Source organism: Egretta garzetta, unplaced genomic scaffold (genome assembly GCF_000687185.1).
Source record: "Egretta garzetta isolate BGI_Z169 unplaced genomic scaffold, ASM68718v1 scaffold108, whole genome shotgun sequence".
NCBI lineage: Eukaryota > Metazoa > Chordata > Aves > Pelecaniformes > Ardeidae > Egretta > Egretta garzetta.
In genome coordinates, this window is record NW_009260614.1 from 5,940,963 (window position 1) to 5,967,918 (window position 26,956).

The 26,956-nt window shown below is 43.9% G+C and overlaps 1 protein-coding gene across 2 annotated transcripts in view; it reads left to right on the forward strand.

Annotated features, from left to right (window-relative positions):
* The window catches only part of CUX1 (cut like homeobox 1), a 250,607-nt gene that overhangs the window by 210,021 nt on the left and 13,630 nt on the right, over positions 1-26,956 (forward strand). The window contains exons 23-24 of one of the 2 annotated variants that reach the window (XM_035900512.1): positions 205-469; positions 5,398-7,744. The exons of the other annotated variant lie outside the window; for it this stretch is intronic. Coding sequence (XP_035756405.1) covers positions 205-469; positions 5,398-6,109 — 977 coding nt within the window. The 3' untranslated portion in view covers positions 6,110-7,744. Of the gene's footprint in view, positions 1-204; positions 470-5,397; positions 7,745-26,956 lie in introns of those variants that run through there. 2 annotated transcript variants of the gene reach the window in all.

The window sequence follows — 26,956 nt, forward strand, 5'->3', positions numbered from 1 at the left end:
TCCCTTCTTTCTTCTTTTTCAGCCTCTTGCATGTGCCCCACATTTGCTTTTCTCATCTGATGATGCCCCTTCCTTTCTGTTCTCTCCGAATAGCCCATCCATGCATCTACAACCTGTCATCTTCGCATTTATTCCACAGCTCGTATATTCATTGATTTTGCATTTGTATTCAGCTGGGGCTGATCCAATGTGCTTCTCTTTCAGCCTACATGAAACGGCGACACAGCTCTGTTAGCGACAGTCAGTCTTGTGAGTCCTCATCCGCTGGAATAGACTACAGCCAGGGAGCCAGCCCGCAGCCGCAGCATCAGCTGAAGAAGCCCCGGGTGGTGCTGGCACCGGAAGAGAAGGAAGCTCTGAAACGAGCCTACCAGCAAAAGCCATACCCATCACCAAAAACCATTGAGGAACTCGCTACGCAGCTCAACTTGAAAACCAGCACCGTGATCAACTGGTTCCACAATTACAGGTATGAGATCTCCCGGGAGCCCTACTCATAGAGGTTTTATTTTATTTGCTTTGGCAAGGTGCTGCTCTGCTTCAGCAGGCTGCGTCTGCTTCCGCTAGCATTGAGCGGTTGTACGAAATGAACAGTTTCGACAGCAGGGAGGTTCTAACTAACAGTAATGCTAATGCTCCAGACTAATTTTAAGTCATCCCTGAGGAACAGCAATATTCACATATTGATGTAAGTAGTGCTTTTAAATGGAAAGTCTTGCTTTTGGAGTGGGCGTTGATACAGAGATGTCCACTAATGAATATTTATAAATCCCATTGCAGTAAGCAAGACTGGTCTGTCTTACTTACGTATGCATGCTCACGCAGACGTATACTCACATGTATATGCACACCTATAGGTGTGTGATGTGTGTGTTATGCCTGGGTCATTTGGTGGGGGGAGCCTTGGAAGTGTCCTCTGCTGGATAGCATCAGAATTGCACTGCTTCCATCATATTTTTCCCACATAAGAGCAAAAAGAGTATTTATTTTAGATCTTGAGTCACTGAGCTCTGAAAGTAGGCATGGTGTGTGCTGTATTTCTGGGAAGCTCCGCACAGTCGTGAAGGACAGAGAACCGATAACCCTGAAGTCAAATGTGGCCACAGATTTGTTTCAGTGTTATGAGTAAATCATTGAGTCCCGCTGAAATGAAGTAAGATGTCGTTGGTCTGTTTAGTTCCTTTCTCATAGTAGAAGGAACCTTCTCCACATTTGAAACGCTGAAGTAGGTTCTGGCCTAGAGACACTGATAAAAAGAAACAATGCTGGAATGACATATAAGAATTATAAGGATTTGAATAAACTTATTATCAGCTGTGCTTGGGATTGGGAATCTTAATTAGTGCAGCAGACTTTTCTCCAAGAAATTTGTGCTAATGAATATTGAGCAGGTACAGTTAAGATAGCAGATTTAATACTATTCTGCCCCTTCAGTCAGAACCAGTAATGTTTCTAATTAGTCCAGATTGCTAAACTTGTTTGTTTTTAGAAACTGCTAACATTTAAAGGGTGTTTTCCACTTTGGCCCTTTTTGGCTTTTAACGGGGAAACTGCTGAAGCAGAAGCAGAAGCAGCACAGTTTAATGACATAGCTCAGAAATATTACCCACAATATTAAAATAATGTTTATAGTAAACAATATAAAATTTTAAAATTATAACCAACGAGTAATCATATTGACACTGAATTTCATTGACTTGAATTCACTACAGATGCAGCCTCTTTCACTGCTCAGAGTTCTCCAAATGCAGGCCTCTCTTCCAATTCCCACTTCTAGGCAATTATACACAAGTTGGAGGAATGCCTATGAAAATATGTTCCCTTCGGCCTGACAGCAAAATGTGCTGTTCTCACTTACGCAGATGAGTGCGGGAGCACTGGTGGCATGTGTCATCTTCCTCATTATCATGAGAACTCCTGTTCAGGCGTGCTGCGAGAAAGCGTGACAAGTCATGATTGATCAGTGTGTTTAGCCACACCAAGCTATACACGAATGTAGACTAGGTGCTGACAGTTGTATACAAAATAAAAAATGTATAAACAAGGTGCTATAGGCTGGTGGATAGCACAAGCCTGACGGCACTGAGCGATCTGGACCTGCTCCCAGATGTGCTGCTGAGTCTCCAGGACTTTAAAGAGATCTTTCAAGCCTGTTTGGAGCCCGGGGTGCTCTGAGTGGTTGCCACCACTGAAAAATCAAAACACATGCCTGTTCTTTTCCTCTGTACAGTAACTTTCTTAGCTTTCATGCATGAAGTACTCTCCAATCATTTGCAGGACATTGCAGAAGAGGCACAAGCTACATGTTCTGCTGGGGAACAGGATCTGACTGTTCTGCAGCTCATGTATTTTAGGAAGTGGGTAGTCTTTCCCCTCTTCATCTTCTCCAGGCCACACTTACCTTTATCTCTTTTATAATTTGAGGGCAGCCATTTCTTTTTCCAAACTGAAGAGTCTTCATGCAGAAGCAGTTCTGCACCTCAGACCATACAAATTTTTCTTTAAAGTAACTTCAGGTGAGGCAGGGTACAGATTTGGACAAGTTTGTCTTCCTGTCTCTTGGGAATCTTGTTGCAATGATGCTTTTCCTTTGGGATTCAGCCCAAGCCTCACTTCCCAAAGGTGGTTGCTACAGCAGAGGTGGATGCTACCTTTATATCCACCAAATGGGAAGTCAGCACTAACTTTTCTGCAGCAAAAGAAATTTAAAAAAAAAATCCTCAGCAGGCAAAGTAGTAATTCATTTCATAATATAAATAGGTGTAAAGGTTTTTGGCATGTCTGAAGACTTCTCCAAGTCTATGGCTTTGCATTAGTGAAGCACATACTCAGGACCCTTCAGAGTTTGAGAGTCTGTTGTCTTAAGAACTGTACAAAAGAGTAGGAGATGGGGATTTCTATCCCACTTCACATGTGGAAACCAGTACAGAAACTCAGTAAGATTGTAGATGTGATACTACGGAAGCATCAGGAATGAAACCAAACTTTCTTGAATTGTAATCTAGTGCTGTTGGATCCTAAACTCCGTTGCTCTTACTGTGGGCATAGTTTTTCAATGAACTGTAGCATTATGCTTGTTTAGATGAGTTCCTGGAGTTCTGTGAAGGCTTATACGGGGAACTTCAACATATACCCCAGGAGATCTCTGATATTTTGAGTTACGCTGATGAATGCCAACCGGATGTGTTGATGTCAAGGCCAACACCTTCCACTGAGAGGAATGCTCTCTGGCATTTCCTAGCTGCTGTCACCAGTTCTTCTTCACCGTAGGGATTTAATTACTATGTTAATCAGGAGCCAGACTAGATTCCAGAAGCAATATATTGGGTGTGAATTCCAGGGATTTCCACAGATGTAGAACCTCTATTCTGTAGGGCTGTGGTTGGATACTCAGTGAGTATGTCATCATTCAGTATCTTGTTGGAGCTGAGGTATTTTAAATGCCATGCAGGCACAAAGCTCCTACCCGTTTCCTCTCCTGACCTGGGGAATGTTACACAAGTAGCATGTTCTGGATCAATGTCCACGGAGGGAGATTATAGGCATAAATACAGCCTGATAATCAATGTTGCGGGATGCGTGCAATTAATGGTAATAGAAAATTAATGTTAGCACCTGTGGTCTTCTGTTAGGTGAATAATATTCTCCTAGGGAAAATTACAGACCCCCTAAATCCTTCAAAAATGTAGAGTCAGCAAGTACTGCTGAAATACTCTGTTGCATTTCAAGTAAGTCAATAATATCATTAGCTTCAAAAGCAGTATTCGGATGGTGTTCTGCATTTATCCCAGGTTTTTTCCATTGTGTGCTGTCTTCTGTAGCACACTTAGGGAAAAAAGAAAAATTTGTACAGCCATCAGTATTGGGGCAGCATTTCACTTGTGATTCGCAAGACCTTTAGCAGCTCTCTTTGCATAGAACCAAAAGTGTTATCTTTGCCTAGAACCAAAAGTGTTATCTTCACTTGGAAGGACGAAGTTTTGCTAAACTCTCCCTGTGTCCATAGTCTCGTCCCTAATGAGAGGTCATTGATGCTCCCTCTTGGTTGCAGATTAGGACCTGAACAGTGGTCATACCCTCTCCTGCTGGCAGAGAAAGAGTTGCCCTACACCCTAAGAGTTTTTCATAAACTGTTCTGTACTTGTGAGGATATCGGGACCTCCTAAACAGAATGAGGTGGGAGGAAGGGCCAGGTTAAATGGCAAAGGCGGGGTTTGGGGTATTATTGCATGCTTCGAGTAACAGGAGGCACAAGGTGGCACACCAGGCCATTTTAACCACACATGGAGTGTGTTAATTCCCTTGAAATGCGCTGCTTGCCTTGTCACTATTCATGTTCTGAAATCGATTTTTTAAATAAAAAATGAGGCAGAAGTCAGAGTAGCTCATAGACTGGCAACCTGTCAAAAGGCTGCGCTTCCCCAGAGTGGTTTCAGAACAACGGACTTTGGTTCATCTTTATTTCTCCTTGGTGTCCAGGTTACCAAGGGGGTTGTCCAGACTTTTTCCTTGGATTTTTTTTTTCTTTAGGTAAATTGTGGCTCATTTCTAGTAGAAATCTGAATTGGCTTGTATTTGCAAGCCATTTTTCTTCTGGATCTACTAGAAATGTATTCATATTTTTTAAATCATCCGCTTTCTGGTCCAGCGTATTGTAAAGTTTCACCTTCCTGATGGCAGGTCTCCCTGCCATCCTCCCTGCCCTCCTCCAGTGGGAATGGGAGACTGCAGAGCCTTTCATCTCTGTCCCTTAAACCACATCCAGCTCTGTAAAAATTGAGCATACAATTATGAATGTTAATTTAAACTTGAAAAAGAAAAGGGAAGATGATCTGTCACTGGCTTTCACCAATCATTTTAGTACAAATTGTTTATCTGCGTAATGTTTATATTTTTGATTTATTCCAAAATGCCTGCTGTGGTTACTAGAAGGGGCAGTCATCAACCTCAGGTTTACAGTAAATACACAAAATCCTGCCTGAAGTCAGAGGGGTCGGTCTCAACACTGAGCACTGCGGCAGTTTACCAGAAATGGTTTATCTGCTCCCGATCCCGCTGCGGCTGCCTGCCCTCCCACCGTGCCACAGAGGAGCCCTGGGGCAGTCTGGGGTTTGCAGCCCGCATCCCTTCGAGTGCAGCAGGCTCCGCAGAGGGCATGTGGCTGGGGAAAATGAAATTAAGAGCATCTCTACAGTATTTCATGTTCTTCTAAACGCCTTTTCAGTCCTTTGGGTTTGAGGGTGTGAATGCTTCCACCAACCCGGCTTGGTGCGGCTGTCCCGTAGCCAAGGCAAAATGGCGTGCTGTGAAAGGGCGCTGTGGGTGGCGTGTCTGGTAGAGCAGGGCAGCTCCGAGCGACCCCCGGCAGACTCACCATCCCTCTCCCCTGTCTCCTAGGTCTCGCATCCGCCGGGAGCTGTTCATTGAGGAGATCCAAGCCGGGAGCCAGAGCCAGGCTGGGTCGAGCGACTCTCCTTCCGCCAGAAGCAGCAGGGCCGCTCACAGCTCCGAGGGAGACAGCTGCGACGGGGTGGACGCGGAAGGCCCACCTGAAGGAAAGCCGAGTGGCCCGGAGGCGGATGAGTACAGCAATGCAACCACAAAGTCTCAGGGAGGGCCAGCGGAGTCGGCTTTCGAAGCAGGGGAAGAGGCACTGCAAGGCGCCAGGTCTTCGGAGAAAGCGGAGCCGTTCCAGGCGGAGAGCCTGGAGGACACCGACGACGAGGGCAGGCTCAGAGCACCGCGCCAGAGCTCTCCGCCGGCATCGCAGCGCCCGGGAGAAGCTCTGGAGACACTGCCAAACTCTGCCACGGAAGGGGATGCCTCTACCTCAGCTGCCTCCACCTCAGTCCTTACAGGGGAGAGCTCCTACAAGTCAAAAGAAAGTTCAGAGAAAATCTCCAGTGTGCCAAGTACGAGCTCGACGCCGGCCGCAGGCTCACAGAAAGCCAACTCTCTTCAGAGCTTGTTCGGCTTCTCCGAGGCGGCGAGCTCCAGGAACACGCGAGACAGCTCCTTGAGGAAAAAGAAAGCGGCAAACTTGAACAACATCATCCACCGCTTGGAGAAGGCCGCGAGTCGAGAAGAGGCCGTCGAGTGGGAGTTTTGAGATTAAACTCGCCCAACTCTGGAGAGCTGGGAAGTGAAACTGGACCTCTACTGGTTTTATTGTGTTGCGCACTTAACCGCCCTGCGGGCCACAGGGCAAAAACGCCATAGGCCAAGGTGCATATAGAAAACAAAAAGGAGCGTTAAGCCCAATTTATGTTTGTGTTTTCGAGGAAGAAAACTGAAATGTGTAGTCAAGCTTTTTTGTACCCTGAAGTGTTTTTATTATTGCCCTAAGTGATTTCCACAATTTCTGGAATAACTCATACAGCTTTGCCTTGTGCCCTCCTCTTTGGTGTGGGCTTTAAAAAAAGAAAAACAGAAAAAAAAGAAAAAAAAAATCAAACCCACATATTAAAAGGGGGCTTTTTATCTGCCATCTAATGGCTACAGAGCGATAATACACTATTATCTTCTTAAACCAGGAAAAAAGGGGAGATTTTTCAAAAAAAAAAGAAAAAAAAAAGAAAGTTTTTTGTAGCTGTTCAGTTGCCACTAAGAGATTGCACAGTCAACCGACTCTAAACACACTAGTTTGGATTCCTACATATTTTCAAGAAAAGAAAAGAATCTTGTTGTTTGAAACTTTGAATTAAAAAAAAAAAACACATTTACTCCACATATTTTTTAACAAAACAAAAAAAAAAAGTCACATCAGGAGAATATCTTAATTTGTGGTAGCTGACTTAGTGTTTTCTTGTAAGTGAAATAGAATATTGACACGTAGTGCACATTGTTTCATAGCTTTAACTGATTCTGGTCTTTTGCAGACCAGAATTTGTTTAATACACTCCATTTTAGGCCAAATCAGGACAAAAAAAAATCTGAATCTAGGTATTTTATAATCTGCTTTTTAACCTCTAACCACAGAGCACGCTGATCAGACCTCATATCTAGGAGGTTTAGGAGACAACTTAGAAACAGCATGTACTTGATCATTTCACTTGGTTCGTAGTGTACAGAATTTCCTTTCAGTAAAGACAGATCGCTCAAAAAATGTTGGCCAGTAACATTTCAGCCTGCTACTTCAGAGACGTATTCCGAAACCCAAAATATTCAGCTTTCCTGGCATCGGTTATAGTGTAGTTCACGTGTACGATTGCTGTCACGCACCACTAAGAGGGGACTGGAGCTGCCTCAGATAGAGAACTTTTCCTGCTGTTGGTGGCCATTTACTGACTCTCTTCCCACCGCAAGCACTGATTTTAAATACGTTTTAGTTGTGGGAAGCTTATTTTTGCGTGGAAAAAAAAAAAAAAGAGTACATGGCAATGACCAGACGGGCTCTTACCGGGATGGAAATAGCCCAAACTGCAAACCAAAACATTCATGCTCTCGAGTCCCAGTCCAGACCATTCTGCCCTGCAGAAATACAGCCTTTTTCCATTATTTTATGCACAGGTTAGGGCTGATCAAAGTACAAATCAAATTCTAACTTGTCTCTAACTCCTCCTGTTGTCTATATGTATATGCGTGAGCATAGAGGTGCGTGGAAGGATGTGTGTGTGTGAGTGTGTGCGTGCAATTTTATACGTCTGTGTATTTTCTTACGTACTTGTGCACACATAGAGTGCATTACTGCCACCTTTTTTCAATAAGCTGTTTTATCAGTTATGGCTTCTACAAGTTTGCTAATTTAGACTCCTTTATTGCCATATCTTTAAAACTAACAATAGATGATTTCGGAATATATATATATATAAATATATATATATATATAATTTTTTTTTGCTTATTTATAGGTGCTGTATTTTATTATCTGATTGTTAGGAAGGGATGAAAGGGGGCAAATATTCTTTAGAGGGATAGACTGCCGGCAGTATTGGGTATAATTTACAAGATGTAGTTGTCATACTGTATATTATTGATTGAAGACTTTTTGACCGTATTGTGTATCATTGAACTTTTGTCTTAGGTCAGCATCTTTTTGATGACACTTTAATGGTGCATTCATTACTTCTTAAGTTTAATTAATATTACTTTTCTGATTTTGGGGGAGGGAGGGATGGGGAGAGGAGTTCCGACTTTAAAGGTATGTTCCCAATATTACACCTCAGTGTGCTTGTATTAATTCATTAGTAGGATTTTTGACTGTAAGATGTGAAACCACATTTCTTGCATGATGTTTTAGAACTTATGTATTTCATGCCACTAAGAGATTGCACAGTCAACCGACTCTAAACACACTAGTTTGGATTCCTACATATTTTCAAGAAAAGAAAAGAATCTTGTTGTTTGAAACTTTGAATTAAAAAAAAAAAACACATTTACTCCACATATTTTTTAACAAAACAAAAAAAAAAAGTCACATCAGGAGAATATCTTAATTTGTGGTAGCTGACTTAGTGTTTTCTTGTAAGTGAAATAGAATATTGACACGTAGTGCACATTGTTTCATAGCTTTAACTGATTCTGGTCTTTTGCAGACCAGAATTTGTTTAATACACTCCATTTTAGGCCAAATCAGGACAAAAAAAAATCTGAATCTAGGTATTTTATAATCTGCTTTTTAACCTCTAACCACAGAGCACGCTGATCAGACCTCATATCTAGGAGGTTTAGGAGACAACTTAGAAACAGCATGTACTTGATCATTTCACTTGGTTCGTAGTGTACAGAATTTCCTTTCAGTAAAGACAGATCGCTCAAAAAATGTTGGCCAGTAACATTTCAGCCTGCTACTTCAGAGACGTATTCCGAAACCCAAAATATTCAGCTTTCCTGGCATCGGTTATAGTGTAGTTCACGTGTACGATTGCTGTCACGCACCACTAAGAGGGGACTGGAGCTGCCTCAGATAGAGAACTTTTCCTGCTGTTGGTGGCCATTTACTGACTCTCTTCCCACCGCAAGCACTGATTTTAAATACGTTTTAGTTGTGGGAAGCTTATTTTTGCGTGGAAAAAAAAAAAAAAGAGTACATGGCAATGACCAGACGGGCTCTTACCGGGATGGAAATAGCCCAAACTGCAAACCAAAACATTCATGCTCTCGAGTCCCAGTCCAGACCATTCTGCCCTGCAGAAATACAGCCTTTTTCCATTATTTTATGCACAGGTTAGGGCTGATCAAAGTACAAATCAAATTCTAACTTGTCTCTAACTCCTCCTGTTGTCTATATGTATATGCGTGAGCATAGAGGTGCGTGGAAGGATGTGTGTGTGTGAGTGTGTGCGTGCAATTTTATACGTCTGTGTATTTTCTTACGTACTTGTGCACACATAGAGTGCATTACTGCCACCTTTTTTCAATAAGCTGTTTTATCAGTTATGGCTTCTACAAGTTTGCTAATTTAGACTCCTTTATTGCCATATCTTTAAAACTAACAATAGATGATTTCGGAATATATATATATAAATATATATATATATATAATTTTTTTTTGCTTATTTATAGGTGTTTTATTTTATTATCTGATTGTTAGGAAGGGATGAAAGGGGGCAAATATTCTTTAGAGGGATAGACTGCCGGCAGTATTGGGTATAATTTACAAGATGTAGTTGTCATACTGTATATTATTGATTGAAGACTTTTTGACCGTATTGTGTATCATTGAACTTTTGTCTTAGGTCAGCATCTTTTTGATGACACTTTAATGGTGCATTCATTACTTCTTAAGTTTAATTAATATTACTTTTCTGATTTTGGGGGAGGGAGGGATGGGGAGAGGAGTTCCGACTTTAAAGGTATGTTCCCAATATTACACCTCAGTGTGCTTGTATTAATTCATTAGTAGGATTTTTGACTGTAAGATGTGAAACCACATTTCTTGCATGATGTTTTAGAACTTATGTATTTCATTTACAGTCTCTTAACATGCAACAGCAGCACTTAGCGCAAGTTTTCACAAATTAAGAATCAGTACACTAAAATCAATCCTGTTCATGATTAAGAAAAGAAGGCTCTAGGAGGCTGAAAGGCAGGGATTTATTTCCTATTTTTACTGCTAGCTGTTTCAGGATACCTCCTTGGGTAATTGGGGACTTGTGATGCGAAACTAAAATTGAGAAACGGAGAGAGCAACTGCCCCTTTCTGTGATGAGCTGAGGAGACAATTTCTAATAACAGGCACCAGTATGTGACAGCACGTGCTGGAAGCGGTTACGGCTTCTTACCGGGAGTGCAGTTAGTCCGCGGGAACGGCCAGCGAGGGAAATAACGTGGTGAAGCAAAGTGTTACCTCTCTGTATCTGTACAGCGTCCTGGTTTGACTTACAAAGCACAGCTCCATCAATAGATGCAAATCCTGGTAAAAATACGCATACCTTAATGCAAGTCATAACAAGATGTGTCTTCAGCCAAGAAGCAAAGTTTCTGGCTAGAAGACACGGATATTTTCTTACGTCTTTTGGGTTTTTTTTCTTTGTTGTTGTTTGGTTCAGGTTGGGGTTTTTTTTATTAATTCTAGGCAATACACTTGCCAGTCTGTTCCTACTGTCCTTGTCTGCTGATTTGAGATCCAGGTGCTTGATGCAGTCAAGTGGTTACTCTCGGCTTTCTCGATAGTGAGGGTTTTTTTCTGTTCAATGATTATTGTTTTTTAATTGATATTCCCCGAACTGTTCTTGTGCCTGTGTCTATATGATTGCATTCCATGATGCTTACTGAGAGCTCTTGCTGCATTCTACGACAGCAGAACTGTATTCACAGGTTGAACACGAATGCAGCACTTAAGGTCAATCTCTCTTCTTAATAAGCAATACGTAAGTGCCTTGAAACTTATATCTTTTTTCTTTTCCTGTTGATTTTTGTTTTGCTTTTCAGATTTCCACTAGTTTTTAGGATTCTTTAGCGTCTGCCCGGTTTTTAATGCTGTAATGATTTTTAAAAAGCATATCTGTAGCTCGCCCTAGAGGAACTCTTTCTTTTATAACACTAACTGTTAAATCTAAGCTCCATGATTACATTTGAGTCATGTAATTTCGCTGGATAAAGACAGCATTCATAAGTCAGAAGTCACTCCATCCTGCCAAGGGTTGTCATTGGTATCCATTATAAAATTAATCAAATAAAATGCTGTCAGTATTTCCTATATTTTTGGCACTTTATTAATGGCTTAGCCCCTTTTGTTGTTTCATATTTAATGATCTGCGTTGAATGTGGATTAGCCTGCTGAGATGCTGTTGGGGTGACCCGGGCCGTCCTGCCGGGAGTCACTTTGGGTTCCTTAGTGACCACCGTATTTAAGGGCACGGGCAGGCAAACACCCTCGGATCGAGCTCGTAGAGTTTAAGTGATGTTCCCAGCTGTTTGTTCCCCATTTTTTAGCCAAGGTCACAGCTGCTTTTCTGTTTCAGTGGAAAGTAAAATGGATTAGCTTGAACTACTGCTGAGATTCTCTTTTGGAGATGAGTTACCTACTGGCTTTCCATACTGGCAGAGACCTCCCCGGTTTAGAGACTGAACTTCAGCGACACTGAAAGACTTTTGCTGTATTTCTGATCGAGTGCGGCATTTGAAAGTAACGCTTTTAGGAGAACATGTATTGGAATAACTTCTTTTACCTAATTAACAGGATAAAAAGTTGAAGGAGAAGAAATGCCAAAGAGTAGTAGGGTGGCTTTTTACCCCTTGGGTTGCTGGTGACGCGGGAAGGGAAAAGGCGTCCCTTAGGCACGGCGACGTGGGGTCATCTCACGGGGCAGTCATTCGGTAGAGTGCAGAGCGTGGCAACAGAGCCCTCACTGGTGGCATTTCTTTTTCCGATGGATAAATGCACAGGTAGTTTCTGTAATGCCAGAGTCTGTTTTTTCCTGAGGTTCTTTAAAAGCATTTTTATTTTCTCTTTCTGTTTCCAATTCCATGCTTTTACTAGAGCTGGGGATGAAGGGCCCAGGCTATTTTAACAGAAATACCTTTATACTGCAGTTAAAACTGTCGATTTTTCTCTCTGGATGGTTAGGGAAGGAAAAAAGTGTAACGCTATGTTTGCTAAAAGCAAGGGAAGAGTATCCCTTGGCAGAGGGGTCATATGATGTTGTCAGTATGCTTCCATTTTTGAGATACAGATTTCAGACAGCAGAATTGCACGTGCTAATTAGCAGAAATGCATTTAATTACAATTGCTGTTGATGCCAGAAAGTTTGACCATTTTATTTATTCATCTGTAATAGAGGCACTCTGTAAGGGAACCTGTATCAGTGCACTCTGCCCATATTGTGAATTAGTGAGTCCTTTAGTACTAAACTCCTTGCTGTAACAGGAAGGAGCTATCTTACAGTTAAAAAGAAACAAATGTACGTGCCTTCCTCATTAGGTCAAAGATCTTTGCATTATTTTTATGTAACTTGTTCATACGGGAGTGGTGTAGAGAAGGGAGTTCATGAACACGGCAGAATTCTATGCAATACTCTCCGATCCAATTACTTAAAAGTTGCTATTTTTCAATCCTTTAATGGGAGAAATAGTAAGTTAGAGAAGTGCATCATCCTGGTGGTAACTCAAAATACAAGGCTGATAAATTTACATAAAATAGGATTGAGGGAAATCTGACAAAATAATGTAACGAAATAATGGAAAAATGCTAACAGTGATTGCAGTCCCCTCTTCCATCTTAAAATTACTAATTTCAAGTATTTTTAAAACTTAACATGAAATAAAAATGCTCCTGGCAAAAAAGGGCAGGTTAGAAACAGAAAAGAAAAAGAAAAAAGAAAAACAAACAAACGAAAACCCAAACCATTTTAACCATATAGAAAGTATAAGAATGCACAAAAAAAAGTAATTGGTTTTGGAGACTTCTTTGCACTTAAATCCAAAATAGTTTATTTAAACGGAAATGTCGCAGTAATCCAGACCAGTGCCTTCAGCGAGGTTGCAGAGAGACCAGTAATCTTAGCAATCATTGCAAACTGGAAGCAAAGCAGTGACACCTTAACATGCGGATGGAGGGCACTATTTTTGCTTCATTTGTGTCTCTTTCTAACAAGTGAGTTTCTCAAATTATCTCTTCTTTCTTCTTCACCCAGTGTGCGCATCTTAGGATATTCCCTGTCTCAAGCCGCTGTGTCTGGCTGAGCTGTGAGCGTTTCTTGGAGACTATCAGGAACACAGAAAGAGAAGAGGTTGGTTCTTAGGCAGGGGCCGGATTTAACGTTCACTAAAACCAAATCAAGTCTTTGCTGGGAGTCTGTGGCAGTTTTGGCCCTGATTAGACAAGCTGCTTATAGCCTCGTATTCCTAAATTTACCTCTCACAGATAAACCAGCTGCAAAGCAGTGTTTGGTTCACTCAGATATTGGCCTGCTACTTCCCCCTTGCACTTTCTGTTGCCCCACTGTTTGAGCATCAGCATTTTCTTCCGTTGCATTGCATATACAATCAACTTATTTTTTTTAAAAAAAAAAGTATAGCATTTTAAAATTCTGTACAAACAAAAGGCTTTTTTTTTTTTTCCCCCCCAGCAGTTGAAAATCTTGCCGGATGGTTTTAAATTGCAAGGAGAATCGCTGGCATGGAAAGCACGAGAAGTGAATTTCTTTTCTGGCTCAGCTTTCTTAGTTTGAACAGTGACTTAGTTCTCCCTGTCTCCTTCACATATGAGCTCTAAAATGGAGAAATATTGTTTCACCAGTCTGTTCTTTCCTCCCCATCTCTTTTATGGGATATATTGACTATGCCATATATAAAATATAGTTAATAATGAACTTTATAGCAAGAAAAGCCCTTTATGCTATGCCTAGGGACTGATTTGTCCTACATGACCAGGTCATGTGCTATACCCTACCCTATTAATATGCAAGGATAGAAAGTTCTTAGCTCTGAAGGTGAAATTTATCCTTTTGGAGAAGGTTAGCGTTAGGCCTGTGCACTTAAGTTTTCAAAAAGCCTTAAAAATAGGTAAGTGGTGCCATCTCTCTCCTCAGGGATGATTCTTTCCCCCCGGCCAAGTGGTCCTGTGGCATATTTAATATAAATTATTAGTTGTAAGGTCATTTCGTAGTCGAAGAAAGTCCTTCATTGAACTTTGATTCGTGAGCCTCCTCACCGACATCCTCTGGTAGAGCCGAGGGCTGGTGGAGGCATCACACCTGCTTTTCCCAAAACCTGGGCATTCCCTGTCAAACCCGGAGTCCTTGGCTGTCTCTCAAGTCTGCGCTTCTGCAACTCTTTTGTGAATGTAAAGAAAACCTGATCTGATTCCCGGGCTTGATTTTCACTGCCATTCACAAACACGTTCTGGCGCTAAAGTGCATTAAAAGGAAATTCCTCCTTTTAAAAAATTAGTAAGATTATTGTATTTTTCCTTGTGCAGCTATTCTGCACAGGACAATTGCTGCCATTTTTCAAGCTTGCTCTACTCACAGTGATGTTAGTCGATTTTTGCCACCATTCTGTAGATTCCTTATTATTAAAACTGTTGGTTTCATAATACCATTTCAGTTTCTTTATCTTTTGAAACAACCAAGTGCAGAGAATGGCTGAATTCTTAACCTTAATGAAACAGTACAGCAGAAGTTAGATGCCTAAGGCTGCTTGACATCGTGTCTTTGACTTTTTGTTTGAATTCTAGAGATATTTGTACTATGTAGTACAATCTTCATCCAAAGATCCTTGAAAATGGCAAGTCGTGCCAGGAATTTTCCTGCTGTTACGGTGACATACCTGCTTTTGGCATAGTTACTGTAGAATTCCATGGCAATGCTCATTAACAGCGCAATCTCTCTGTGGACAAGACTAGCAGCGTTACGTTGCATTATCCTCTTCTGTCTATGCGGGTAATTAATATGCATTTTTAGGAGCTGTTAAATGTGTATATAGAAGTGATTCCGGTATGGAAAAGCCCCTCTGTGTATGTAGTATTTACGTGCTTGGTCCTAATGGTGCAGTAGAATTGCTACAGCCCGGTTTGTGAAATCATTTGGGGCGTAGGTGGGGGAGGGCTTAAAACCAATATGTATTTTAATGTGTAGAGGATGCCATTTTCCCACTTGTCAACGAAGTTCCCTGCTGTAAAGAGGGGATAAGCCATCTGAGAGATGGGGTTGTTTGAGAGAACGCAGGTTTAGCTAACGCAGAGGGGGGAAAATCACATTCGGAATACATAAAAATAATTCCAAGGGTCTGAGATGTGCAAAAGCCAAGTGATTTGAAACGAAGGGTCAAGCCTCGCCTGCAACGCCCTGTAACGGTTGGTCTGTACGCTTCGCTCGACGCGGCTTGCAAGGGAGGTAACACATATTTGCACACGTGAAGTACGCTTTTCTGTATGTATGAACAGCGGGAAGGTGAACACTGAAAACACTTGCAACGTATTTAAAACAATCACAAAACCAGCTGATGGGTAAATTAAGCCAAGTACCTAATTAAAGCACGCGGTTCAGTCTTGCTCTCCCTAAGCTGAAAATTCAAGTATTCTTAGGAACGAGATAGAAATTCGCTGTTGGGCAGTTCCTCTCGGAAGGCGAGTGTCTGTGTTTTCAAGAGAAGAAATAAAACTTGGCACTTGACTTGCTCTGAAGTACAATCTTCCCTCCAAGTAACGACAAAAAGAATTTTTTCTACAATCAGCCTTTCAATCAGACTTCTCTGGCTTTTGTTAGCTTACATTAGACTCTTAGTGCTATTTTGATGTATTATTTATATGTGGGTAAATTATTACTAGCTTTAAAAGTGTTTCCAAAGTACCTAGTTAACCTCTGGATGCCAGTACAGGCTGTACGGGAGTACTTAAGCATCTAGTTCGTAAAGGGGGTGTGCGGGGAATAAGCAAGATCACATCTGTATCCCACTTTTCTTTTTCCTTGATCAGGGCTTCCATTTCCTTCTTGCCCCCTCTAGAGAGATGGAGATCACGGATCAGGTTTTTTTCGGGGGGGGAGAAAGATTTTAGTTTAGCTTGAAGTTATTTTATGTTCATTCAGTAGGCACGTCATCAAAATGCTGTGCATTACTGCATTCCTGTTGAAGTTTTTAGGTTTTGCTACTTTCCTAAAATTTGCTATTCAAACTTTCTATACTTGGAAAGCTATGTGCCTTATTTCCTCATCTCTTCATGGAGAATAATCTAAAGCACAGTGATCCTGATTGCAGCATTCACAGCCGCTTTTCATTTGGGTGGGGGGAAAGAAAACACCAATCGAGGAGCGTTCAGTGGCCCAACGTGAGTTGCCCCTTTGCTGACGAGCACTTCAAACACTGTGCGTTCAGTCTTTGTGCAATAGAAATTCTCGTTCTGCGTTCGGAGGTTCGTGTCCCAGCCACCAAACGCAGGCGAGCGCGAGCTCTACTTTAGGAGAATTCAGGTTCCTGGAGGCGGGGCAGGGGGGGGATAATAATCCCTCTGGGTTGGCTCCAGCAGCACGGTGGGGTCTCGGGTTGGAAGGTCCACCACCACCCGGCAGCATTAATGCTTGTAAGGCTCAGTCTCACCCGGTGTACGCGTAGATCTGTCAGCATTCATGAAACACTCGTGGACTTCAGCCATCACTAACTGCAACCATGTCCGTTTGTGCCATTAGTGATACGTGCCGTCTTCATTTCCATGCCCAGAGCCGTACCAGCTCCGATGGCGAGGCACCGTAAAGTCATTCCAGTCTAAATTTGGGATTGTAAAGAACAGGCTTTCACCCACCAGCATCCTCAGCCCTTACTCTTGTGTGTTACTTTTCAAGCTTGCTCTCTCTACAGCATCATAAGGTGAAATATATAAAGGTGGTTTGTAATTAGGAAAACAATCTAATATTTCCTATTTATGAGATTATTTTTAACAGTTTCTTTGTTGAGGTTTGTTTTTGTTTGATATAAACACAACAGGAGTATACATATCCCCTAAATGGACGTTGGAGAAAGTTTGGGCTATCCTAGCGATGGAGCGGGGTGGTGTCGGCTCGTCGTAGTATCCATATCATTGCGCCCCTGTTGTGTTTCCTAGAGCAATCATTTTTTTTTTTTTTTAAAAAAAAGTATTTTATCTTAAATGCCTAATAAATAATATTATTTAAATAGTTTTTAAATCATTTAGGACTGAGAATTAAGAAGTCTCAGTTGTGAGAGAAGAGACTTAGAATATGCAGAGAGAGAAAATACCCTTAGCCTCCTAGAGCCTCTACTGAGAATTTCATGAAGACGCAGTGCCCCTTTGTCAAAGCACATTGCGATTTGCTCAAGAGCGTTCATTTAAAATGAGAGACTGGTTTCCTGTGATGTTCATCTTTGTTGGCATATGTTTGAATTTCTGAATTCAGAGCCGATTTTCTTCTCATTCAAAGTTGGTCAAGGAAAAAAAAAAAGACAAAAAAACGGAAAAAAAACCCAACAAAACCAATCACCTTGTGCAGCAGCAACTTTTCCTGGTGTGAACTCTGGAAATACTTTACGTTGTGAATTGATCTTTGTCACGGAGGAGTCGTTTAGTTTTCTTGCAGAGTCGAAGCACGGTCAGACAGGCTTTCCCTGGCGAGGGAGCACTTCCTGAGCCAGCGGGAGGAAAGCCGCGGAAGCCAAACTGGAAACGGTTGCGCTAGAAATTCCCCCTGCCCATCGCAGGGGAGCGCGTGTCTGCACAAGGGACGATGCAAGGGGCCTCCGGTCAGCGCTGAACCAGCCGGCCCCGCGGTAAAACCTTGCAGGGGGCAAAGGTGGAAGGTGCTGAGCTAGTTGCAGGGCACATCACCACTTCTGTGGATTTGGAAGCAAATTTGCACTTTGCCTTTCGAGGGTGTCCCACTAAAAACCATCAGATGAATTTCCCAGGTGAGGTTCTTTCCTTCTGGCATAGTCTGAAAGAGGAAAAAAAAAATGAAAAAAAAAAAAAAAGCCACAAAAAAAAGCCCGATGGTAACTATTGGATCACCTCTGCAAAGCCAAAAGGCTGTTCCTGTCAGAATACTCTATGCATTTCTGTGTTGAAAAGCGTTTTCTACCGTTCCTTTTCCGAAAGCGGGCACCGCGCGCCCCACTCGCTGGAAATGCTGCGAGAATGTCAAATGTATGGATTTGGATGTCGAAAAAATTAACTCTTTGCATTTGTGCAATAACTACTTGCCATGATAATGGGCAGACCTTTGAAATGCCCCGACTACTAACACAGCACAAGATGAACTCAAACAGAAAGTGGTGTACTTTTTCCTGAGAACTTTTTTTTTTTTTTAAATAATAAGCTCAGTTTTTACCCCAGTGTATTGTGGTGTCTTACATTTTTAGCAGTATTTTATATTTTTTCTGTAACGCACTAAGTCTTAGATGTTTTTAGAGCTTGTTTGTTATATTCACAATCACCAATTTAAAAAGAAAAAAAAAAAAAATCCTAAAAAAAACCCAATTAACCAAAAAAAAAAAAAAGGAAAAAAAAAAAAGAAAAAAAAAAATGTCATTTTTTTTGTACAAGTAGCTTTGAGAAGCCCACGTTGTGTTGCTGTGACTCATCTTTTGTAACATTTTCTTTCTTGGTATTTGTTTAAACATGAGAAGTTAGGAGTTTCTCTGGCTGGCAGCAGCAGGGCAGCGCTCCCTCCGTCAGCAGAACGGCATTGTTCCTTCCGTCTTCGTTTGGTTAGCCATATGATGTTTGTTCTCAGCACTGTACAACGGTCCCTATATGATATGGAGAAGCAATATCACTGTATGAAACTCACACGATGTATTATTATTATTATTATTCACTAGCACCCTAGGTGTGATAATTGAAGTAAATATCTTTTATACAAACACAATTACGCGTGGGCTGTCTTTATTAAGGTGAGACCTGAGGCCAAGCAGCAAACATTTACATTGGTGGTTCTGTGGCAGCGGTGTCCCCGGGGAGCAGAGGCGCTGGGTTTGGTGAAATTTCTGTTGACCAGGGGAGGAAAATTGACTTTTTTTCTATGAATTTTTTTTTGGGGGGGAGGAGTGTTTTCAATACCTTAAATATGGAAGTGTTACATTTCCAAGCTGTGTCCTTTTTTCGGTGAAATTCAAGTGTGGCGATTCCTGCTACAGTCAGCGGGAGGTGGATTCCTGGCTTTGTGGACAGAAAAGATGTATCTTGGGTCTGAGACTGGGGGGGGTGGGGGTGTTCTGCGCACCACAAGGCTATATTAGCTGGTTTTAAAAAATAAGATGAAAGACGTCTGAGGTCAGAAGTGCTTTACGTTCAAAAATGAAAATGTAAAAGAATTTTGCCAAATATTTGACTCGCTGTTTATTTTCACAGATACTTTATATAAAGATAAATTCCTCTTCCAGTGCCTCATGAGATGTTGTCCCTATGAACATACTCAGTATTTACAGAGTCTAGAATTCTAAGTTTGGTAAGGAACAGATGTTTTAATCCATCAGTGGAATTCTATATTGAAAACCAGTAGAATAAAGCTCTAGCTTGGATACTCTGGGTTTCAGGTAGAGCGTGTGTGCGTGCTTGCCTGTGCGCTGCTGGTTTTACCTGGCGTGCTCGTGTCCGGTGTTTGAATTTTGAGCTGGAGGTTCTTTTGAGGGAACTACCTTTATTTACATCATCTCTTGCCGTACGTATCTTAACATCTTTTTTCCTACCAGGCTGTAAGCTTGTGTGCTGCGTGCCTCGTTGTCAGCTGAGTTTCGTGTTGATCAGGGTATGTTCAGCGTGGTTATGAGGAGCTCTGGAGGGCCAGGCTGAAAATTTGCTGTAATTCTGTCCCGGCAAGTCCAGACGGCTGTCCTGGAGAGCAGGGAATTGGGCTGGGCTTCCCCCACATGCTCTCTCCCAGCCGTGGCCAGGATCCATCCAGCCGGTCCTGCGCTCGGGCACCCCAGTGCAGCGCAGGGCTTCACCCAAGCCAGCACTTGCGCTCAAGATGTGTCTCGGCCATCTTCAGCTTTGATTAGTTCTGCAGGAGTGGGTGGGATGCTCTTCAAGATGTGTCGAAAATGCTATTTACTGCCTTCGTTTCTTTAAAAATGTGTGTCTTCTGCTTTTGAAACACCTGCGACAGCTTGTTCCATGTGATGTAAAGGTTCTAGGTTTAACATTTTTTTTCCTTCCTACTATTTAACGATTGCTGTTGATGGCATTATCCTGTATAAATTGAACCTAATCATTTTAAGATTTATACAAAACATCTACACTTTTGAAGTGTTACAACTCAAGTTGGTTAATTTGTATATTTATAACCTGCGCTTTTCTTCAGGTACGGTGGTATCGGCACTGAACGACTAAAATCACGTTGTGCTCACGGATGCACAGACCTGGCACAGAAGCAGCTGGGGAGGGTTCATTGTAGCTCGGAAGTGTGCATCGTGGGTAAAACCAGGCTGTCCTCTCAAGCCTAGATCTCCAAAAGTTTATTTTGGGGGAGCTAGGAAGGCAACCAAAACCACAAGGATGCATCTTGGAAGTCAGGAGCCGATACTTAAGGTCTTCCGTGGAGATAGTTGGATCTTCCGTGATAGCTTTACTGGCAGCCCTTCCAAAAGGATGTCGAAAACTCCTTTTCAGGAGATGTTTTTTCAGTATGCTGTGTGTTCCCATAGACCCTTACTGGTCAGCACTGGGACATACCTGTCTCTCGCCACTGTTCCTGCTGGTAAATAGCTGCTTCTGGAGTTGGGTGCTGTAGCAACGGTCAGGTTTTACATAGGAAATACAACAGGCTTTTTTGCCAAATTAATGGGAGAAATCCTTGTTTGTCGTATCCTTAGGTGCAGGAATAAGTTAGCACTGGGGGAGCTCCTCAGTGCCACGGGCAGTGGCCACGGGCCCACTCCTGCCCCACAGCCAACGAGAGGGAGTTTGTGTTTCGGGGGGAAGGGGGGTGTTTTTTCACACGGCATCATGTTCCCAGCAGGTAAGAACACACTGAGCAGCTGACGTGGAGCTTTTGGGCTCCACTTCTTTTCCCTATCGTTCTCTTCTAAGTATTTCTGTTTTAATGGAATTGGTGAAGAAACTGTTTACTTGCCAAAAGAGGGCTTCAGAAAACATGATTTGATTACAGTAGAGCATTTTATTTTCTTTCTGCTTCAAGCTATGGGAAACTGATAAGAAAATTCAGACTGTTTTCTTGAACTCTTCCTAGTTACCCATGTAATTATCTTAGTACCCTTGGAAATAATCTTTTCTTCTATGAAATCTCTATCCTTACAGGGAGAATTTATTAAGCGGTACCGTGTTTCTTTGCTGGGGGCTGTTTATTTTGGAGTAGCTGGGCCAGGAGGAAAGGAGAAATCCTTCAAACCTTCCCTTCCTGGGAGGCCCTCAAAATTCTAGATTCGTTGTGAAAAGAAAGGGGGGGAAGGAGGGGAGGGAGCAGAAATCTTGCCTGCCCCTGCTCTGCCGGGTGGGGAGCCGGGCAGCGAGCTGCTGTAGGGCCGGCCTTCGTCTCGCTGCGCTTCAGCACCTCGTCTTGCTCTTCCCCAGGGCCGCTGTCAAGGTGTATCCAAGGGCACCGATAGAAAGGGCTGCAGGGGGTTCAAAGGATGCTGGCGTTCTGTAAGGAGCACAGCAGCCTGGGTGAGGAGGCCTCTTCCCTGTGCTCCCCACCCTTTGTCACTTAGGCAGGTGAGGTCTCAGGGTTTGTCCTTGGGGTGTTGGATGTGATCTGCTTTCTGCTGCCCCTGGTTTTTCTTGTCTTTCTGACAGCACATGCAAGTAAAAATGAGAAGGGTTGTTCTTGCTGCCTTCACCGGTGCCAGTCCCAGCCCTTGCCATCTAGGACTGCACATCTTCTGCATACACCCCTGGAGGACATTGCTGAAGGTTCTTGATGTCTTCTCCTACAGCCTCTGTGTCTCCAGAGGAACCTCATCGCTCCTGGAGCTTTTCCAGGGGTTGGTAACTGTGGCTAAAGACTAGGTAGATTGTGCTAGGAGTTGCTTTTAGAGATGTCATCATTCCTTTCTTTTCATCATCTGCTTTCTTTTTTTGCCCTTCTAGAAAGCTTGCAGAAGGCCTGATCGGAGAATAATCTTGTGGCGGGTACAGAGGTGATAAACAAGGACAGCCTGATTGCTACCCACAAGCAAAGTTGCAGGCTGAGATGATTCCCAGACTAACGTAACCCAGGCATTTTGGCTACTCAGGTGCTCTTGGAGCTGTCTGACCTTTCCTCCTTCTCTGGAGATTTCTAGAGAGGTTTCTTTAAAATGTCCCAAAAGCCCAGTTCTTTTGTGACTTCTGTAGTGTCGGTGGGATCTCTGGAGCACTTGACCTCCAATATCTTTATTTGTTCTGGGGAGATTCTTGGAAGAATATGCACCCTTTGGGTGATGGTGAGGTTTCTTCATTGCTTTATGTGAGGTGAGGTGGACCTCAGGAGATGGCTCAGCTGGGCTTTTGCACTACAACCTGCTCTTCAGCCTTTGCCTCTGAACAGGTTTGCACCACAGAGGACTTGGCTAGATTTGAGAGACAGGGCTCTGATGCCATGTAGAAAAGAAATGTTAAATCGTTCCCTTCTGCCTTGTCCTGCTTCTCAGCAGGTGGCCCCAAGGAAAAGGCTTTGCATAAAGTTAAGACAGATTGAATGACTCCCGTGCAGCTCTGGACATGCAGAAATGCTGTCCCAATCCATGGAAAGGTCGAGACAGAACTAGAACCATTGGGATGTACAACACTGAAAGGCCGTTGGCAACCTCCCTGTTGTGGGAAGAATTTTGGCTCAGATCTTTCTTCCTTGGCACCTTTATAGACCAAAAAGAGGACATAGAAAATCACCTGGTCCATCCAGGACTCAATCTGCAGCCTATGGACAGTGTCCCACTCACCCCTTCAGCTACAAAGTGCAGAGTCGAGTCATCTCCCTTTGATTCTCCTGGAAGGGGAGCAGGACTTTGGGCAATGACTGTCTTTTTCAGACTTCCTTGAAAGCTAAATGCCAAGTCTTTCAAGAGCCTGAAATGGCGCCTTAGTTTATGTATAAACCTGGGAGCTCTGGCGTCAGGTAGAACTGGAGGTAAGACTTTGTTGGCTTGAAAAGGCTCATGGGGGAGAGATGCCAAAAAGCCTTAGCATTTATTTCTGCATGGGGAAGAACGACCATTTCAACTTCTAAGTAACTCCACAGCAACACGGTCATTATCCAGAGTGGCCCAGCCTGGGGAAAGGTGAAGGAGGTGGAAAACTCAAAGGATTTGTGGCAGACCCAGTTTCATGCTTCTTCCTTTGGCTCCTGCTCCTCATCCTGGCACACTCAAACACCAGTGTTTGTGTTGAGTGAGTCTCCAGCTTCGTGCCTGGGTTCCTCAGCCTTCATGTCAAGGTACTCCAAAATTTAGTTATCTTACCATCATCTTCCTTCTTCCAGACAATAAAATAGTCTTAAAACCTTTAAAGCAGTGGGTTTCAACACACCTCAGTTGGCTTCTGAAGGGACAGTTTTTCAAAGCAAGCTCCTAGAGTGCCACATCGCTTCTCTGCTTGCGTTCTGATTTTTTTTTTACAGTTATGTAAATTCAAGGAGGCCAGACAGTAGCGGAGGCAGATTAAAAAGTCACCATAAGGCAAATCGGGGGCTGAACGTGCAGAGCATTGGCTAATTTGCAGTAACTGCCCATGTGTGTGCTCCTGCCCTGCAGATCCCTCCAGCAACACCACTTACCTCTCATTTCCTTCGGGCTCAGCGGATGCACATGAGCAGTTACTCCAGTCTCGTGGATGTGTAGCAAGTTGCAGCCTATCTCACCCTAAGGTGATTTATTCATCTGTCTGTATCCTCAGTAATCAAGCCACCATCTTACGGAAAGATTGCCTCTCATTTATTTATGTCTGGCCTTATAACTTCAAACTAAGTTGCTAGTATGTCTTAATTTTCTCCATCTGTGAAAACAGATGCTGTTTATTTTGGATGATTTGCCAAGGGAGTCCAATTGCTGGGGCTTGTTATCGGAGTAAGTTGCTGTTGCTCCGTGACAGTGCTGGGCTCGCTGTCTCGCAGGCGCTCCCGATGAGCCCCTACATCTGCTGGGCTCAGAGCTACCCGCAGACGTGCCCACGGAGCTTTGGGCTCTGGAACTTCTCTTCCTCGTTATTCGCTACAAGGATTTTAACTTGCAGCTTAGGAGTGCGAGACTGACGATGCTATCCATGATGAACGAAGCGTGAGAGTCATCTGAATCTTTTCTTCTCAGTTTAGGACCTTTGTGTCTCCCCGCATGGCCTGTCCGCACGGACACTCCACCTTTTTTCAGAGACGCGCGTCTCTTGGCAATGTCGCCTCGGGCAGTGGCTTGGAGGTACGTTCAGACTTCCCAGGACAGACATCTTCTTTACAGCGTCCTTGCTGAGCAGAGGCTCTTTCAAACCACTCATTTGGTTTTGGGCAGGATATGAAGCTTTTCAAGAGCCTTACCAATGTTACTCTTCCCGATGGATGTCCAGTCTTCTGCAAAGCGGCTGGCTCCTTGCGGAGGGCCTGATCCCCCTCCCCACCCACGCTGGGCATTTCATCAGGCCAGATGTTCACCAATAGAGAAAGGATTTAAAGATTTGGTCAGTCGTACAGGGTGTGTGGGAAGAGGCTTGTGGTTGATCCTTGTCCTGAGAGGCACTTCTCTGCAAGCCAGGAGGGTCCGGCTCTGTTCGAGCCAGGAGGGTCTGGCTCTGGTGTTAATGTGCTAGCCCAAGTTCAACTGTTGGCAGCCACAGTTCAGTGGTTGCACTGGGGACTTGCTCACCACCCTCTCCTTGTTGCAGGTGGTTTCTGCCAAACTCCTGGGAGCCTGTCCACAGAAACTTTTTTTACTGACCGATGTGTTATTGGCCAGTCAGGTCAGGTAAAAGCTCAGGGATTTAGGATCAGTGTCATGGAGAATTTGAATTAAGAAAACCCTGATCAAGAAGGAGAGCTCACCCAGCCAACTGCTCTCCAGGAACTTCCCAAGTGCCCCATGCAAAACTCCTGGTCCAGCTCCCGTCTGCCCTGCCACCTTCCCAAGGACTCCCAGAAAAGCAGAAGGTATTTCTCAGTAACGATCCAGTCTCAGTGCCGGGAACAGCCGGCAAGGGGAACCTGGAGCTGCCTGTGCCAGCACACTGCAGTGTGGCACCAAGGCAGGGCCGTGACCGCTGCCGGCGTTCAGCTGCCCCGTTGCTGCATTTCACCGCTTTTCTCCCTCAGGTGATGGCAATGTCAGCCTCATTTCTCCATCGCCTCAAAAGTCAGGAATGACAAGAGTTTGAGGCTGAAGATACAGGCTTTAAAACTCCGTTTTCTGCAGGGCTTCGCCTTCTTTGTCCCATTAGCTTCTGCAGTACCGCTGCGTCTTCCGCAGCCTTTGAGGTATTTGCACATCTGAGGGGTCAGAGCCAGGGCTTTCCAGCGCAGCAGCTTAGAGGAGACAAAGGCAGATTTTCTTTTGCTGGATCCCAGTGCTCGGACTGACCTGCCTTCCCGGGAGAGCCCTCCACCCGCTGCGGGAGGTGAAGGGTTGCTGGCAGAGAAACGATGAGCTCGCGGGTGGCCGCTGCCCCTTCAGAAAAAGAAAGTTATGATTAAAAAAAAAAATCCACCAAAAACCAACTGCAAAAAGAGATACTGAGGGGGAGATGAGAGAGCAGCTCCTTGCATGTTGGTTGCTTTCGGTGCTGGGCATGGTTCCAGTCTTTCCGTTTTTTGTGGATGGGTTGCAGAAGATGGGCCTGAGCTGAGGCAGTGAGACCCAAGGGAGGAAGGAGGCAGCTTGCTTTAAAACAGGGGGATGTCTTTCTTTGGTGACCCTTTTCTCTCCTAAAGGACTGAAAAACTCAGCCCATCTAACTCAAAAGCAAAAAGAAAAAAAAAAAAAATCATTTAAGGTTTTTTTGGGCAGGCTGGGAGGCAGGGAGTGAGTCCTGCCCCAGCCACCCCCCGCTCCGCTCCTGGGCAGCAGCACCAGGCCCTTTGCTCCACGATCAGGGCTGCCTTGTGCAGAATTGGGCCCCACAGCCCATGCTTGGCTAGTAATAGCTTCCCAATTACATTTTAATGCAATTTAAAGAGACAGCCAATTAAATAATTAACCGTAGGGAAGAGGTTTTCTTCTTTCCAAATCTTGTTAATGCAAATATTTTTGCATCAGGCCACCCATGTTTTGGAGCAGGCAGCGATTCCCCATTTCTTGAGAAACACTGACCTCCAGTGGGACTGTGTCTTTACCGCAGCTGCGCCTGGTCCTGAGCCTTTTATTTGGGGCCTATAAAATGCAAATAGGCGGGGGGGGGGGAAATAATAAATCCATGCGTTGTGCCTGAAGCATGTGTCACCTCCCCTTCCCGGCAGGCAGGCTTGGTGCCGTCCGAATAACCCAGGAATTGCATTTCTGACAAAAAGGGGGGAAATTTGCACCAGCAAAGCCCCTGCTTCGTGGAAAAGCAGTGTTGGCTCTGGGAATTTCATTTGAGCCCCCATTGCCACTGCTCTGAGTCCAATCCACCAGGCCAGGCTCTGCAGGGCACTGAGCCCCATGCAAGGACCCCCTCACCCGGCAGGACTGGGTGAGCTGGAATTGAGGTGCACACGCTTTGCACCTCTTGTCTGAAGCCTTGGGAGCGGGCAGGAGCCCCCACAGTCTGCCCTCGCTTCATCCCCAGCGGCTGCTTCCCGGGCAGCCTTTGCATTTCTTGCTCCCTGGCTGTTGATAAATGAGAATTTTTTGCCTTCCAGCCGTCTGGAATTCAGGGAAATAATTACAATGGGAATTATCAGGGAGGGACTGGAACAGCTGGGACCTGAGCTTTCACCCACCTGGAAATCCAGGCACAGAAGGACGTATCCTGCATCCCTGCCGGCGGTGCCAGATGCAGGGTCTGAACCTTGGTCTGAGCTTTTCTTCAGCCAGGCAGAGGCCCAGGCGTTGCTGGCAACAAGGGGGAAAGGAGAAACAAGATTTCTGTGCAGCTTGCCGATGCTCTGTGTTTTGGGATAGATTTGCAAACGGCGCGAGGAGCTTGCCCTGCGGTGCTGGTCCTGCGCCT